Consider the following 14,233-nt stretch of genomic DNA (forward strand, 5'->3'; position numbering starts at 1 on the left):
TTCTTCATCCATTAATTTTAAAAAAGTCATGCGTTTAGTGGTATATATACTCAGAAATTAATTTATATAGACTTGGACTTTCAGATTAAAAGGATAATTAACAAACAGTTCTAAAACATAATTTTAAAGTGTTTGGAAAATACGGTTCTGTAGTTCAACAAATATGTGGCTTAGCCTGGCTAGGAACAGAATGTTACCGAAAAATACACAATTTACTCAATCATTTGTTTAGAAAAAATGCCCTACTTTTATTTTTACACATACTGTAACAATAAGAAAATGTTTAACTCAAATAGATAACCATCAGTGCCTAATCCCATGGAAAATGTGAAGGAAACTAAAAGGCCTAGTTTTTAATTCTAGAAATACTGTATGCAGAAAGGAGGCATTCTCACTTGTGTCCTGGACAGTACAGGTACTCCCTTTTCTTTGTGTAGTACTAACCAGTCACATTAATTTGTCAAAAACAGGGGGTCAAGGTTTAAGGATTATTTTTGTTTGCAAAGTGGTGAGGCTGTACATTTGCTTTGGTTTCTTAAGCTCAATGTTTAAATTAGTGCTCTAGAAAGCTAATTTGTCTAAGAAGATATTTTCAGAAGTAGTAAGAAGATTAAATAAAGGCAAGTGTTTACCTTTAAATTTTGTGGTATTTTCTATGATTCAGGTGCAAAGTTTAATCCCAGTAGTACTGTATAGTCTTACTGATCCTTTCTGATAACTTCTGCTCTTTTATCTGTCAGCGTTGGTTCTAGAGGTACTGTTTTATGAGCACTTTACCCTGTTTTATTATTTCTGTGTTCCTTTCTTAACAATGCAGATATAAGTATTTAATTTTAATTTTCTTTCAAACTGTTTCCATAAAACTTGGTCAGTTTAAAGGTAAAGCTAGTAAGATAATCCATAAAATAGTTTTATATAAAAGAATTGTATGCTGTGAAACACCTTACAATCTTTTGCTTTATACTTACCTGCTCGTGAAGTTAATCAGATTTAAGCTTTTTGGTTATTTTGTGTTTTAGATTCTGAAAAACACATGGTTTTTATGTTAATAAATGAAATTTTCCTTTCAGTGAGTTACAGTGAGGACATTTCTTGGTTGAATGAGAACAGTGCAAAGTGCTTCACAAGGCTAGCTGTAGATGAAAACAGAAGACACGTTTCAGATAGAGTACTTAGGATCCTGTTATTCTGTTAAACATTGTTTAGTAAAATCAAAATGATAGCCTGGGAGAACTATGGAATGCTGCTTACACTAAAGGCTTCCCATGTTGTGCTTGTATAGTACGGTGTATGGTCACTATGCACCTTACTGCCCTCATAAAGAAAGAAATAGAAAAGTAAAGGAGATGGTAGGGGAAGGTCCAAGGTGGAAGAGACAGGAGTCCAAGAGTCCAGAGCCTGATAGAATGACTTTTTGTAGGTGTCATATCTCAAAAACATACTGTACACTTACATTGTGCAAAAAGGCTGAGAAGAAGGTTGGAGTGAAGAAAAAGCAATCAGAAACAGGAGAGCTGCAGCACATGAATGTGGACCTGATGATGGTGATGCCCAAGTTCCTGTGGAATTTTAAAATGTAGAAAAAGGGTTGGAGGAAAAGCCATATCATACCAGTAATCATCCCCAGAGATACTAGTATAGGAGGGGTGAAGGAATGGAAATACACTTCTGTGCTCTGAACGAGTACAGAGAGAAGAGATTCTAAGCCCATTGATCTGGCCTCCAGACAGACTGAGAACAAGCAAAATACTGAGTCAAGCAAACAGCACAAAGAGTGCATCAAACTGATCAGAGAGCTGGGTAAGACAAGTGAGGCCCTGCAGGCTAATGAGCAGTAGAGGAAGATCATGTAGAATAAGATGTCTGACTTTGAGATTTGCCATCTGCAATCCTGCCAGAAACAGAGTGAATGTGGATTGCAGAACTACCTGAATGAAGTGATTGAAGTGGTGAAGAAGTCACAGAACAACAGTATCAGTCTCCAGGCAGAACTGGAAAAGGCCAGACAAGAAATGACTTCCCTCACCAAACTCTAGTTTAGGGTATCCAGCACAAAAGCAGTTGTAAAGGACAGGAGGGCATAGATGGAGAGTCTTGAGCCTCAGATCACCTAGGTTGTTGCTGAGAAGAGGATTCTCTTTATAGAAGCCCTCCTGGAGACCAGCCAGATGAAGGAGTCAGAAGGGGAATCCAAGTCTCAACACCTGAGAAAGATTTTCCAACTGAAAGAACAGTGTAAAACACTACAATCAAGGAATGGTGTCATATAAAGAAATGTGCAAAGATGTTTTGGAGTAACCTTTGGTTGTGTGACAGTTAAAACAAGGAAGCAGAGGCTTCCAGTTCTCTGTCAACCTCTGTTATACAGGAAAAGAGCCAAACTTCCAAAGATGTGTTGTATTGGAAGGAGAAGGGATCAAGGAAGTGACTGATGAATAGATCTATGGATATTGTGAGTTTATGAAACAGAGTTTTGTTTCAAGAGAGATTTTGGCTTGTTTGATGCCGGTAAGCACCTTACTGCCCAGTTATTTATAAAGAGTGCCACAAGATAGAGCTCAAAAAGGAGCGTAGATATTTTGTCTTTCCTTTGTTGTGTTATTTTCACTTTACCACAACATTTGTCCTTCTGTTTTCCTATTTAAAGATCCCTGCTACATTACTCTTTCCCTGGGTGTATCACAGTATAAAAATATTTTCAGATATATTTAGATAGTACAGTATGTCTATTTTCACCTTGAATAAAGCCAGAAACAAGTACATTTAGTGCCATTTAACTATTTTTCATTTTAGAAAAGAATAATAAGACAATGAAATTATAATAAATGTCTTTTGAGTAGGTATCTCTTGTTGTTTTTTTTAATATGAAATGATTTCCTGATGCAGCTTGCAATAATTATTCTTTAGCAGTGACACCCCAAATTTTTGGTAAAACATTCCAGTATATCTTCAGGTGGGCAATACTTAAAAAAACATTCATTTTTTATTTATTTGTGTTCTGTATTAAGTTTTTGTAAAGCCATCCTTGGTAGGTATCAAGATAACGGATCTTACTGTTAAGTAATACAGCAATCACAGACTTGTGAAATAAATGGAAAGATGGAAAAACATCTTTAAGCACACTATGTATTACACAAGTATGTTTTGAATATATTACTTTTTCTTTGCTTGTAGGGTCAATTCTTAAGAGAATTCTCCACTGGCACCGGAAATACAGTACTGTAGTCCTTTTGCACTGATTGGCATTGACTGCTGAAGAGAATGGATGCTGCTGTGGATATCCTGAAGCTGGTTCCAGTGAAAGTCAATGTGATGTCTGTCTCTGTAAGCTTGTTGGTTGTCTTTTTGGTTCTTCTCTACTGGTAAGTAATTTATTTTTGTGTCTGTTATAATTGCAATGATAACTGGTTCCAGGTGAAATATTCAGTGTTCTAACATGTTGTAAACGCTTTCATGTTGCTGGTAAGATTGTCTAAGAAAGGCCATTTAGCCTTTACACACAGTGTTTATAACTTTAATTGGTATATTCAACCATATGATATGAAAACTGCACCACGGAGCAGTGATCTGTGGTACACAAACAGGAAAATGGGAAATGTTCCCATGGGCAGTGACAGTATGTATCAGAGACCATGTCACAGGTGTCCAGCAGAAGGTGTGGAGCGTGTTCCCCAGCAAACCCACTCTTTTCTACTGCATTCTCCAAATTTTATGTTAACCAAGTTTCATTACTCAATGTCTACTGTGGTTTTCACCATCCAACTTTTCAAATAGGCAAACTAATTTAGAAGCACCCTATATTCGTAAACAGTTTGTATTCTATGTAGTTTAGAAGTATAGCAAATACAGGTTAATCAGTAACAGTGTTTCTCTTAACCTTCTCTTAAGAATTGAATTTATTTGAAATACTGTAGCAGGCACCTTTCTCCCAAATACTCAGAACAGGAGTTCTCTGGTTTGGCACCTGAGCTGTGTAATTATACTAATACTGTATCTCTTATACTAATACTGCACCACAAGACCTGTAAGACTATAGGAAATGACCTTTTGTGTTTTCAGTATATCCTTTAAGGATGTCAGTACCCCTTAAATGATTTTGTTGGTCAATTCACTAAACTGGTTTGAACAAAATGTATCATTTTGGTTTTGGTTTTGAAAATATTGAATTGTTTTTTTGATATTTTCAGTGTTGGTAAAGTCTTAATGATTTTTATTTTTTTAATTATTGCATCATCTATACTTTAAGTTTCCCTAGATAATTGGACCTGTCTGCCATTCACGTTTAGCCTGTGACTGAGACTCATGCTTTAATTGACCACAAAAGTTAAAGAGTCTAAATGTTGACAATTAATTATTGTTGTAGTAATTCAGGTGGGTAGCTGTGTCAGCATGCGTAGGCTGCAAAGGAACAAGTAATAGGTTTATTCCATACATTCCAAGAGAAGAAAGAAAACACAACGTTTCGGCCGTGGAGCCTTCTTCAGGTTTGGATAACGAGTGTCACTAGTGTGACCCACCACCACATGCAGCATTACAGTATATAAAATAAATAATTACTTTTAAAAATACATTATTCAAGTTGTTTTCAATGATGTGTTACAAAGATGCTTTTAACACCTGTCCTTTAGTAAAATATATGTGGCCTAATTCAACTACAATATTCAGGCCACAACTCGCATGAGACTCGCATGACTCCATTTAAATTAATAATATTAAAAACTCAGAAAACAGGAAGATATGTACTGTATAATGGTTAAAGACCTGAGACAGATCTTATCAGAGTTTTAAAAACAGATTCATCCAGGTCAGATTGTTTTACACATGGGAGGGGACTCACTTCAGTTGCTACTATACATGTGGAGTAGATCAAAAAGATCTCCAATGATTTTACTTGACAATTGTAATTTTAGAATAGCTAAAGTAAACTCTTATCTGTAACCCAATAATTATCTGTCATATCTAGTATGATGCATGTGTGAAACCTTGCTTCCATTACTGCAGGATTTAAGATTATATAACACTGTCCCATACAGAGATCTCTTCCTAATTCAGAGAAATCTGATTTTTAACCCTCTTTATTAAAATCCAGGTGAAGGTAATGGTATCAACAAGTTATTGAAAATGAGCAAGCCAGGGCAAAGTGCACATTTGCTGCTGGAAAGTGCTGTGCTAAATGGCCATTTTTAATCACTTTTGTAGTGCTATACCAAAGACCATTTGTGACTTAAATTTAAGAAATAAAAGCTTTGACTCTGTTAGACAACATATGTTTTTGACACATTTTATTGGGGGAAGAGACCTTTTTGTATCTTTCATTCCATATTTCCCATGCATTACTTAATGTTATCATTATCCAAGATTATACATGCTGTGTTAGGCAAATAAATTCCATACTGCTGGCAAGCTCCAGCATTTTAGATGAGGCAACTTACTTATGTTAACCTTTTCAATGTTGACACTCTGAAAATTGAAATTCATAGCTGAAACTAAAAACCATATGATAAAATAGTTATAAATCTGAAAAAGAAAATCACATTGTTTACGGGTGCCTCATTTGTTAAAATGAATTTTCACATTCACAGAGGCCTTAAACACCCATTACATTTCACAAATTTTAGTTTTTTAGGAAGCAGTGTTCACATTGATAAAGCTGTTCAGAGTCCAGCACATTTCCTGTATTCAGTTCATAGAGCAGAGTACCTACTAAAATTTTCTAGTTGAGAAAAATCAAATGGTATGTAAAGGAGCAAGGTTTAATGTCAGAAAATTGGTTTCTTCTCAAGTACAGCACACTCTTGAAACCATACATGGCTCTGATGTGGTCCAAAGGGAAGGGTGTCACCACTTGTCCAATAAAAGGCCTTGGAGAAAGACTGTATTATCATAGCACTGTATTAATTGCATCTCATTTCTTCACTTTGATTTCAGTCTTTTGAGTCTTTTTTTAAGTCACAATCTTCCAGGTGCATGTGTTAGATTTGCCTACTGTAGAAATTGAAATTTCTAGAAAAATTAAATTGATAAGTGGTGGCTACAGGCACAATTACATCTGCTGACAGCTCTTTGAGTAAGTATCTACTGTAAATAGTGGGTAGAATAGAACTCTGTAACAGTGACTTCGATAATGATGAGGCCTGAAGTCAAAGGAACTGTTGGACTCATTCTTATTTGTTTAAAATCACCACCTTTGGAATATGCAAAGACGAGCAGAGTAGAAGCTCAATGTGGTTAGCATTGCTGGCTTGCAGTGCTGGGGCCTTGAGTTGAATTCCTGGTGTACTATCTGCATGGAGTTTGTACAGTTGCAAGAAAAAAGTTGTGAACCCTTTGGAATTACCTGGTTTTCTGCATTAATTAGTCATAAAAATGTAGTCTGATCTTCAACTAGGTCACAATAATAGACAAACACAATCTGCTTAAAATAATAATACAAACAATTGTATTTGTTCTTGTCAGTACTGAACACATCGTTTAAACATTCACAGTCTAGGTTGGAAAAAGTATGTGAACCTCTAGGCTAATGACTTCTCCAAAAGCTAATTGGAGTCAGGTGTTCCAATCAATGAGATGAGATTGGAGGTGTGGGTTGGAGGTGTCCTGCCCTATAAAAAAGACAAACAAACAGAGTCTGCGCTTCTCAAGAAAGAGCTGTTCATGTGAACCATGCCTTGATCAAAAGAAATATCAGAGGACCTTAGAAGAAGAATTGTAGTGATGCATAAAGCTGGAAAAAGCTATGAAAGCGTTTCTAAAGGCCTGGATGTTCATTAATCCACTAATTATCTACAAATGGAAAAAAATTCAGTACTGTTGCTACTCTCCCTAGGAGTGGGCGTCCTGCAAAGATCACAGCAAGAGTGCAGTGTGCAATGCTGAAGGAGGTGAAAAAGAACCCTAGGGTAATGGCAAAGGACTTGCAGAAATCTCTTGAACTTGCCAAAGTCTCTGTTCATGTGTCCACTATAAGAAAAACACGGAACAAGAATGGTGTTAATGGAAGGACACCACGGAGGAAACCACTGCACTCCAAAAAAAAACATTGCTGCCCGTCTCAAGTTTGTAATAGACCACCTGGGTGTTTCACAATGCTTCTGGGACAATGTTCTGTGGATGGATGAGCCAAATGTTTAACTCTTTGGCAGAAATGCGCATGCTATGTTTGGAGGAAAAAAAGCACTGCACACCAACACCAAAACCTCATACCAACCATGAAGCATGGTGGAGGGAGCATCATGGTTTGGGGCTGCTTTGCTGCCTCAGGGCCTGGACAGCTTGTAGAGAGAACAATGAATTCAAAATTGTATCAAAAAATTTTACAGGAGAATGTCAGGGTAGCAGTCCGTCACCTGAAGCTTAATAGAAGTTGGGTGATGCAACAAGACAATGACCTGAAACACAGGAGTAAATCAGTAACAGAATGGTTTAAACAAAAGAAAATTTGTGTTCTGGGGTGGCCAAGTCAGAGTCCAGACCTCAACCTCAAGGAATGGTCTAAAATTTCTCCTAACCTTTGTGCAAGTCTCATCAGCAGCTACAGGAAACGTTTGGTGGAGGTTATTGCTGCTAAAAGAGGTTCTATCAGTTACTACATACAATGGTTCACATTTTCCAACCTGGACTGTGAATGTTTAAACGATGTGTTCAATATTGACAAGAAGTACAATTTGTTTGTGTGTTATTAATTTAAGCATATTGTGTTTGTCTATTATTGTGACTTAGTTCAAGATCAGACCACATTTTTATGAGTAATTAATGCAGAGCTCCAGGTAATTCCAAAGGGTTCACAAACTTTTTCTTGCAACTGTGTGTTCTTTCCATGTTTTCTTGGGTTGCTTTGGTTTCCTGCCACAGTCCAAAGACATACTGATTGGTTGATTTGCTTTTGGGTAAATTGGCCTGGTGTAAGTGCATGAGTGTTTGTCTCTGTGTGTTCCCTGTGGGACCATCCCATCCAGGGTGTACAGTAACTCACCTTGTGCCCATTGCTTGCTGGGATAGGCTTTACCCTGTAAAGTGGTTAGAAAATGGATGGATGCACATATAAAATTATTAAACATTTTCATATTAGTCTACTTCTAGTTTTAGTTAATAACTTGGTCTGTTGAAATGGTGTTTACATATGGTAAAATACAGCTGATTTATACAGCTTTACACTGTCGTGTGCCCACATTCTGTATTGTGTTATGTTCCCACAAAAATTCTGTATTGCTGTAAAAGCATGCCAGTTGAAACAGGGTAACAAACAAGATTCTTAGGAAACAATGCATTTCCTTAGGGATCTGAAGTCTTAAATCCATTTGGGTAATGTTTTTATTCATGTAAATTGTCTAAAATATAATACAATATGTATTATACCTCTAACATTTTTTTAATACTTAAGAATTTCACAAAATACTATTATTTTACTTTTCATTAAGTATGGGAATACTCAAAATATTTGTTCCCAGTAATGCAGCAGAAACGCAAACACTGCCATTTAGTCTAGGATGCTTTATGCTGTCTTTACAGAGCAAAGTAGCTATCTTGTGTTTTATTTTTGTTAAAGTGACTTCACACAGTATTGTGCAGCACTGGTTTAAAAATACTGTAAGTTTTACATTTATATACATTTAAGTAACTTCTGAAATTGTTTTGTATCCTCTAACACATTACTCCTAAATGCATTATGACTTTCCTCTTATGAAAGAAGAAAGTGCTCATTTGTCAAATTTCTTTGGAACAAATTTAGTTATAAGACAAGGTTTAATAAAATATATCATGCTGTAATAATGGTTATTAGAAAAAGCATAAAGCAACCAGATGCTTTTAGTTGTTAATTATTGCAACTATAGTACATGCTAATGCACAGAATAAAAAAGGGCAATTTTTTGCATTCCAATAAAAAATCCATCATAACCAATATTAAGATAAAATTAAGAATTATTTTTCTATAAATATAAATTTGAGTTTTAAGATTTAATATCATATTGTCTGGATAAAAAAGGTCTTTTATACCTTTTAAAAATGTGTTGAGCTGCAAATGACAGATTTAAGCTCCATTCTAAACCTGCTAACGGTGTTTTAATGAACTAAATTTCTCGTTTTAGATAAGAGAAGCTGCTCAGAGCTCAAAAATATGTAGAAGGGTTTGTGGTTAAGAGTCTGCTGCCTACATTTTTGATTAAGCTGTCAGTTCTGGCTTTCTCAATTTTTTTTTCTCACTCCTCCAGTCCTCTAAAAGCCTTTGAAAGTGCGCCTTTTCTTGAAGTGAAGACAGATCCCAGTGAGCTCTGCCAACATTACTGTCAGGGTCAAATACAACAGACCAGAAGTGCTATATTCATAACATGTTAACTACCACACATACTGTAGTTTTCTAGAAACAACAGAAACAGTATGGATGTTTCTGTAATAAAAAAGCATGGTAAACTGAGGTTAAAGACAAATGCCTCTTTACAGACATATTCACTGCCCTTTTCTAACATAAAACTCATGGATATGTAGAGCTTTGCTTTTAGATTACAAAAATCAATGTATTTTTAAATAGCGTCTTTCACAACAAGGTTGTCCCAAGGCGCTAAACAAAGCAAGTGACCATACATGTTGTGAATACAGAACAGAAAAGACCAGAGGACAACGGAGAAGAGGAACCAAAAACGCCTTAGTAAGGAGAAAAAAAACCTCTAGGGGTCCAAGGTCAAATGGCTGCCCAACCCCTTTGGACATGCTAACATTATACAATTTAAAAAAAGAATATATGAATAAGGGTATTAATCTATCCATCATGTCTTCTGTGTGTTAGTACTCCATACAGATCTCTGTAGGCCAGCAAAATCCTCCTAAATGATAGCTACATCCACGATGTCACTCTTGGATCCATGGCAGTGATGCAGCATCCAACTCAGATGGGCGCCATCCAGACATGTGGGGAGGCAAATAGGACAGTTTGGTCAGAACAGATGTATCTACCTGGTGGGCCAACACAGATACACACAATGGCATGTACAGCAGCACCAGCAGCCATGGTTGCAGTGGGCTATAATGTAAGGTGTACTGTAAGTAGGCTAGGCTGAAGTAATAGGTCTTCAGTCTGGATTTGAATACTGAGATTGACTCAGTATCCCGAACATGGGGTGGGAGACTGTTCCAGGCCCTGTTTAGGGGCCCTGTAACTAAAGGCTTTACCTCCAACTGTTTTTTTTTATTAATGCATGGAATATGAAGAAGACCTGCATTCTGTGATCTAAGTGGGCAACTTGGATTGTATACATTAATAAGTTTCATTAGATAGACAGGTGCCTGACCTCTGAGAGCCTTTTAAGTAAGTAGAAGGATTTTGAAGTCCGCCCTGTACCTGACAGGAAGCCGATGAAGAGAGCTAAGTGTGGGGGTTATATGGTCGTACTTTTTGCTCCTAGTAACAATTCTAGCTGCTGCATTCTGAATTCGCTGTAAGGTGTTGAAAAAGTGATGGGTGCTCCCTGATAGTAGGGCATTGCATTAGTCTAACCTGCTGTATACAAAAGCATGTATTAATTTCTCTGTCTTGAGTGGAGAGAAGCTGCCTTAGTTTTCCAATATTTCTTAACTATAGGAAGCATGTTTTCAATACTGTTTAACATGAGAGTTAAACGAAAGCCTTTGGTCTAATATGACGCCCCAAAGACTCAGCACGTAACTTAGGCAAATTTTTAAATCCTCTGATTTAAGTGCTGAATTTATAGTAGTCCTATAAGTATTGTTGCCTCTAGACAACAGAACCTCAGTTTTGAGTAACAAAATGTTTACACACATCCAAGTCTTTACTTCATTAATGCAATTAACTAAAGTGATAATAGAAGAGTTGTTGTTAGGTGTAAATGAAATGTATATTTGAGTTTCATCAGCATATGAATGAAAGTTAATATTATGTTTTCGAATTATCATACCTAGCGGCAGCATGTAGAGAGAGAACAATATTGTTCCCAGCACTGATCCCTGTGGTACCCCAAATTGAACTGGTGACATTGACAAAACTGTAGAATTATTACATATTTGAACATACAGTAGTGAAAACGATTAGTTAAATATGAAGTAAACCACTTAAGGACGGTTCCACATAAGCCAACCTCAAACTCAAGCCTGTGTAACAAAACAGAGTTGTCAAACGTGTCAAAGGCAGCACTAAGATCTAGAAGCACAAGCACTGTTGCATTCCCCGCATCAGTAGCTAACAGAATATCATTTACGATTCTTGATAATGCAATTTCAGTGCTGTGGCCTGGGTGGAAACCAGACTGGAACTTCTCAAGTATATTATTTGAGTCCAGATACAATTGAAGTTGGGCCACAACTCTCAAGAATTTTAGATAGAAATGGGATGTATGAGACAGGCCTGCAGTTGTTAAGAGCTTGTGGATCCAAATTTGGCTTCTTAAGGAGAGGTCTAACAACCGCTACCTTAAATTGATCAGATACAATGCCAGATGCAAGAGACGTGTTTGTCATACTAATTATAGGTCCTGCCAGTACTTCGAGGGAATCTTTGACTAGCTGAGCGGGGATGGGATCTAGCGGGGATCTTTGTCTTAATATTTAATTTTTTGAGTTCTTGTTCATTAACTAATGGAAAAACACTAAAGAAGTTTGCATATTGTTTCTGTACTAGACTTCTTTGTGGCTTATTTGATTGTGCTTGAAGTCTGATGTGTTAATTTTATTGTTAAAGAAGTTCATGAAATCGTCACTACTAAAGTAAGATGGTACTATAGAATCGGTCTTATTTGTAAGATTAGCTATTGTCTTAAATAGGTAGCGAGGGTTATTTTAATAATAAGTTCAGAGTAGTAGACCAAACGAGCTCTATATAGGGCTTTCTTATATTGTTAATAATATTCGGTCCATACTAACTTGAACACTTGTAGACCAGTAGACCTCCATTTGCGTTCTAGTTTGTGGCATTCCTGTTTAAGGGATTGTGTGTGATCATGATACCATGGAGAGTCGGGGCAATTTCATCAAGGGCCTGTCTGACCACTGTATTATAGTCATGTGTGGTTTCGTCAACATTGTTACTGGAGATGAAATTATTTTGATAGAATACTATTTATATTGAACAAGCTAACAGTACAGTACAGCTTCTTATAACATAATCACAAAACCTGTATGTTTAAACAATTATATAAAGCAAAATATGTCTAATACGAAAACAGAAATGTATTCTCACTCTGTGTACTGTAGCTTGAGCATAACGAGGAATGGCCTGACTGAGCACATACAACAACCTGAAGAAAGAATGGTCATCGACAGTTCTGTACTGTACCGTGACCGTACTGTACAAAACATAAATATAAAAACTAAAAATGACTAAGAAAAACAGAAAGGATAGATTTAAAGCTCTGACTCCATAACAGTTCTCAGATAACAAATTATAGAAGAGAGCGGATATGTTTTCTGTTCAAATCTGAACAATGAAAGAAAAAGGTCTAGTTAACATTGTGACTAGCTCTGTTTCATAGAGCCATTTACAATTATCTGAGTAATGGATTTTTATGTGATAGACTTTATTGTGCCTATGCTGTTTCAGATATATTAAGTCACATGATGTAGAAGAGAATTAACCTTGTTACACTGCCTCTCTGTGGAGTCATTTTCTGTACAGTATTCATTATTGAACTATGTTGCACAGGACTATTTTGGTTAGATACCCACAGCATGATGCTGATGTAACCATAATTTATTGCCTTTGATGGTTCAGCTTTCCGAGATGTCTGTGGCTTAGGGATCACATTTCTATGTTCTAAATCAAATCACATTCCTCCATTCCACAAGGTACAGTTAGCTTGAGCTGCAACCACACACATACTTGCATCAATAGCTTAAATCACAGACAGCCAAGTTGCCACACAGTTTTCACAGCACTATATTTTACCGTTTTATTCATTGATCAGGGTGCCTGTGCGGAAGCACCATACACTGGTTATTGTTTAATTAAAGACTTCTTGACAGTTCATTCATCAAATGAACTAATCATATCATGGCACACCTCTCTGTAAGGTTTAAGAATTTGCTTTGTTCGGCTGTTGTCCTGTGAATTCTTGTTTATAAATCTATGGTTAACTATAGAATATTCACAGCTGCTTAAACAGCTGGAATTCTACTTCTGTACAGTATCTGAAGAGATTTGATTTTTTTTACCTTACTTGAGGAAGCTTCAAGAAACCACTAGAAGAGATTCTTTATTAACTGCTAGTGGTAAAATAACCTATATGAACTGAATGGCCTCTTGTTTTTTTACATTTTTTGTGGTACTGTATGTGTAGCATTTTACATATCTTGCCCAGTATTTTAATGTTTAGTGAGGTGCACAACCTCCAGGCAAGGAGCACTGTCTCAATAAACTTTCCATTTGTGCTGTAAATCTACACAATTTACAGCACAAATGCCCATTGTATCTTATGTACTGTACTGAAGCATTTGTCACTCACGCGACTAGTTTTTTATTTGTTTTGTGTTTTTACTACCATTTTCCATTGCATTCTCAATCTGTAGCTTGGGCATAAAAGTGTCTTAATAAACAATGTCTTCACCATGTACATAAAATGCTCTTAACAAAGGGTATTTATTCATCCAGTCATGTGCCATTTTCTCCAAAACAGTGATTAACTTAAGGCTTTGCATATCCAACTATAACGTTTAACAACAGAGATGACAGTTAATGTCTGAATCACTGTCCATTTCTCAGGAAGCTGTGGTGAATTTCTGGCCTTTTTAAGGCATCTGACCAATTGGTGTAAGACAGTTTAAAAACCAGGAGGTTGATGCTTCCAGAGTCAGTCAGCATCTCCCATGTGGAGACAGGAGGTGACTAGAAAAACCTTTGTGAGTAATGGGCACATGAGTTTTTTTAATTTCAGGGGGATATTTTTAGAACTAGTAAGCAGCTTAGCAGCCCAGTTGAGTTTATCGAGAGGGCTCATCAAGGAGTCTAGTTAGAAGCTCAAAGCAGATTCTGGAGTTTTGGTTATTTTACCTCCACTGTAAATAAAACCTTACAGCTGTTTTGTATGTCGGATGTACTAAGACCTACTCATAAACGATTCTTTTTCTGATCAAGGTGTGAAATACAGAGCAACCCAATGCTGCAGAAATATGCCACTTTAGAAGATACAGGATGCTGCATTTTAGTCCTAATCCTTTTCCATATTTGAAACACAGATACATTAACAGATACCGCATCTTTCTTAACCACATCCTATGGTGAGAAACAATGCGC

At 36.5% G+C, this 14,233-nt stretch overlaps 1 protein-coding gene across 2 annotated transcripts in view; it reads left to right on the forward strand.

The window, feature by feature from the left end:
• The window catches only part of tbxas1 (thromboxane A synthase 1 (platelet)), a 140,720-nt gene that overhangs the window by 23,341 nt on the left and 103,146 nt on the right, over positions 1 to 14,233 (forward strand). For both annotated transcript variants that reach the window (XM_088924350.1, XM_088924351.1), the window contains exon 2: positions 3,175 to 3,362. In XM_088924350.1, the coding sequence (XP_088780476.1) occupies positions 3,262 to 3,362 (101 nt within the window). In that variant the 5' untranslated portion in view covers positions 3,175 to 3,261. The remainder of the gene's footprint in view (positions 1 to 3,174; positions 3,363 to 14,233) is intronic.

The sequence above is a fragment of the Atractosteus spatula genome, chromosome 8, assembly GCF_055471065.1.
Source record: "Atractosteus spatula isolate fAtrSpa1 chromosome 8, fAtrSpa1.hap1, whole genome shotgun sequence".
In the NCBI taxonomy this organism is placed as follows: domain Eukaryota; kingdom Metazoa; phylum Chordata; class Actinopteri; order Semionotiformes; family Lepisosteidae; genus Atractosteus; species Atractosteus spatula.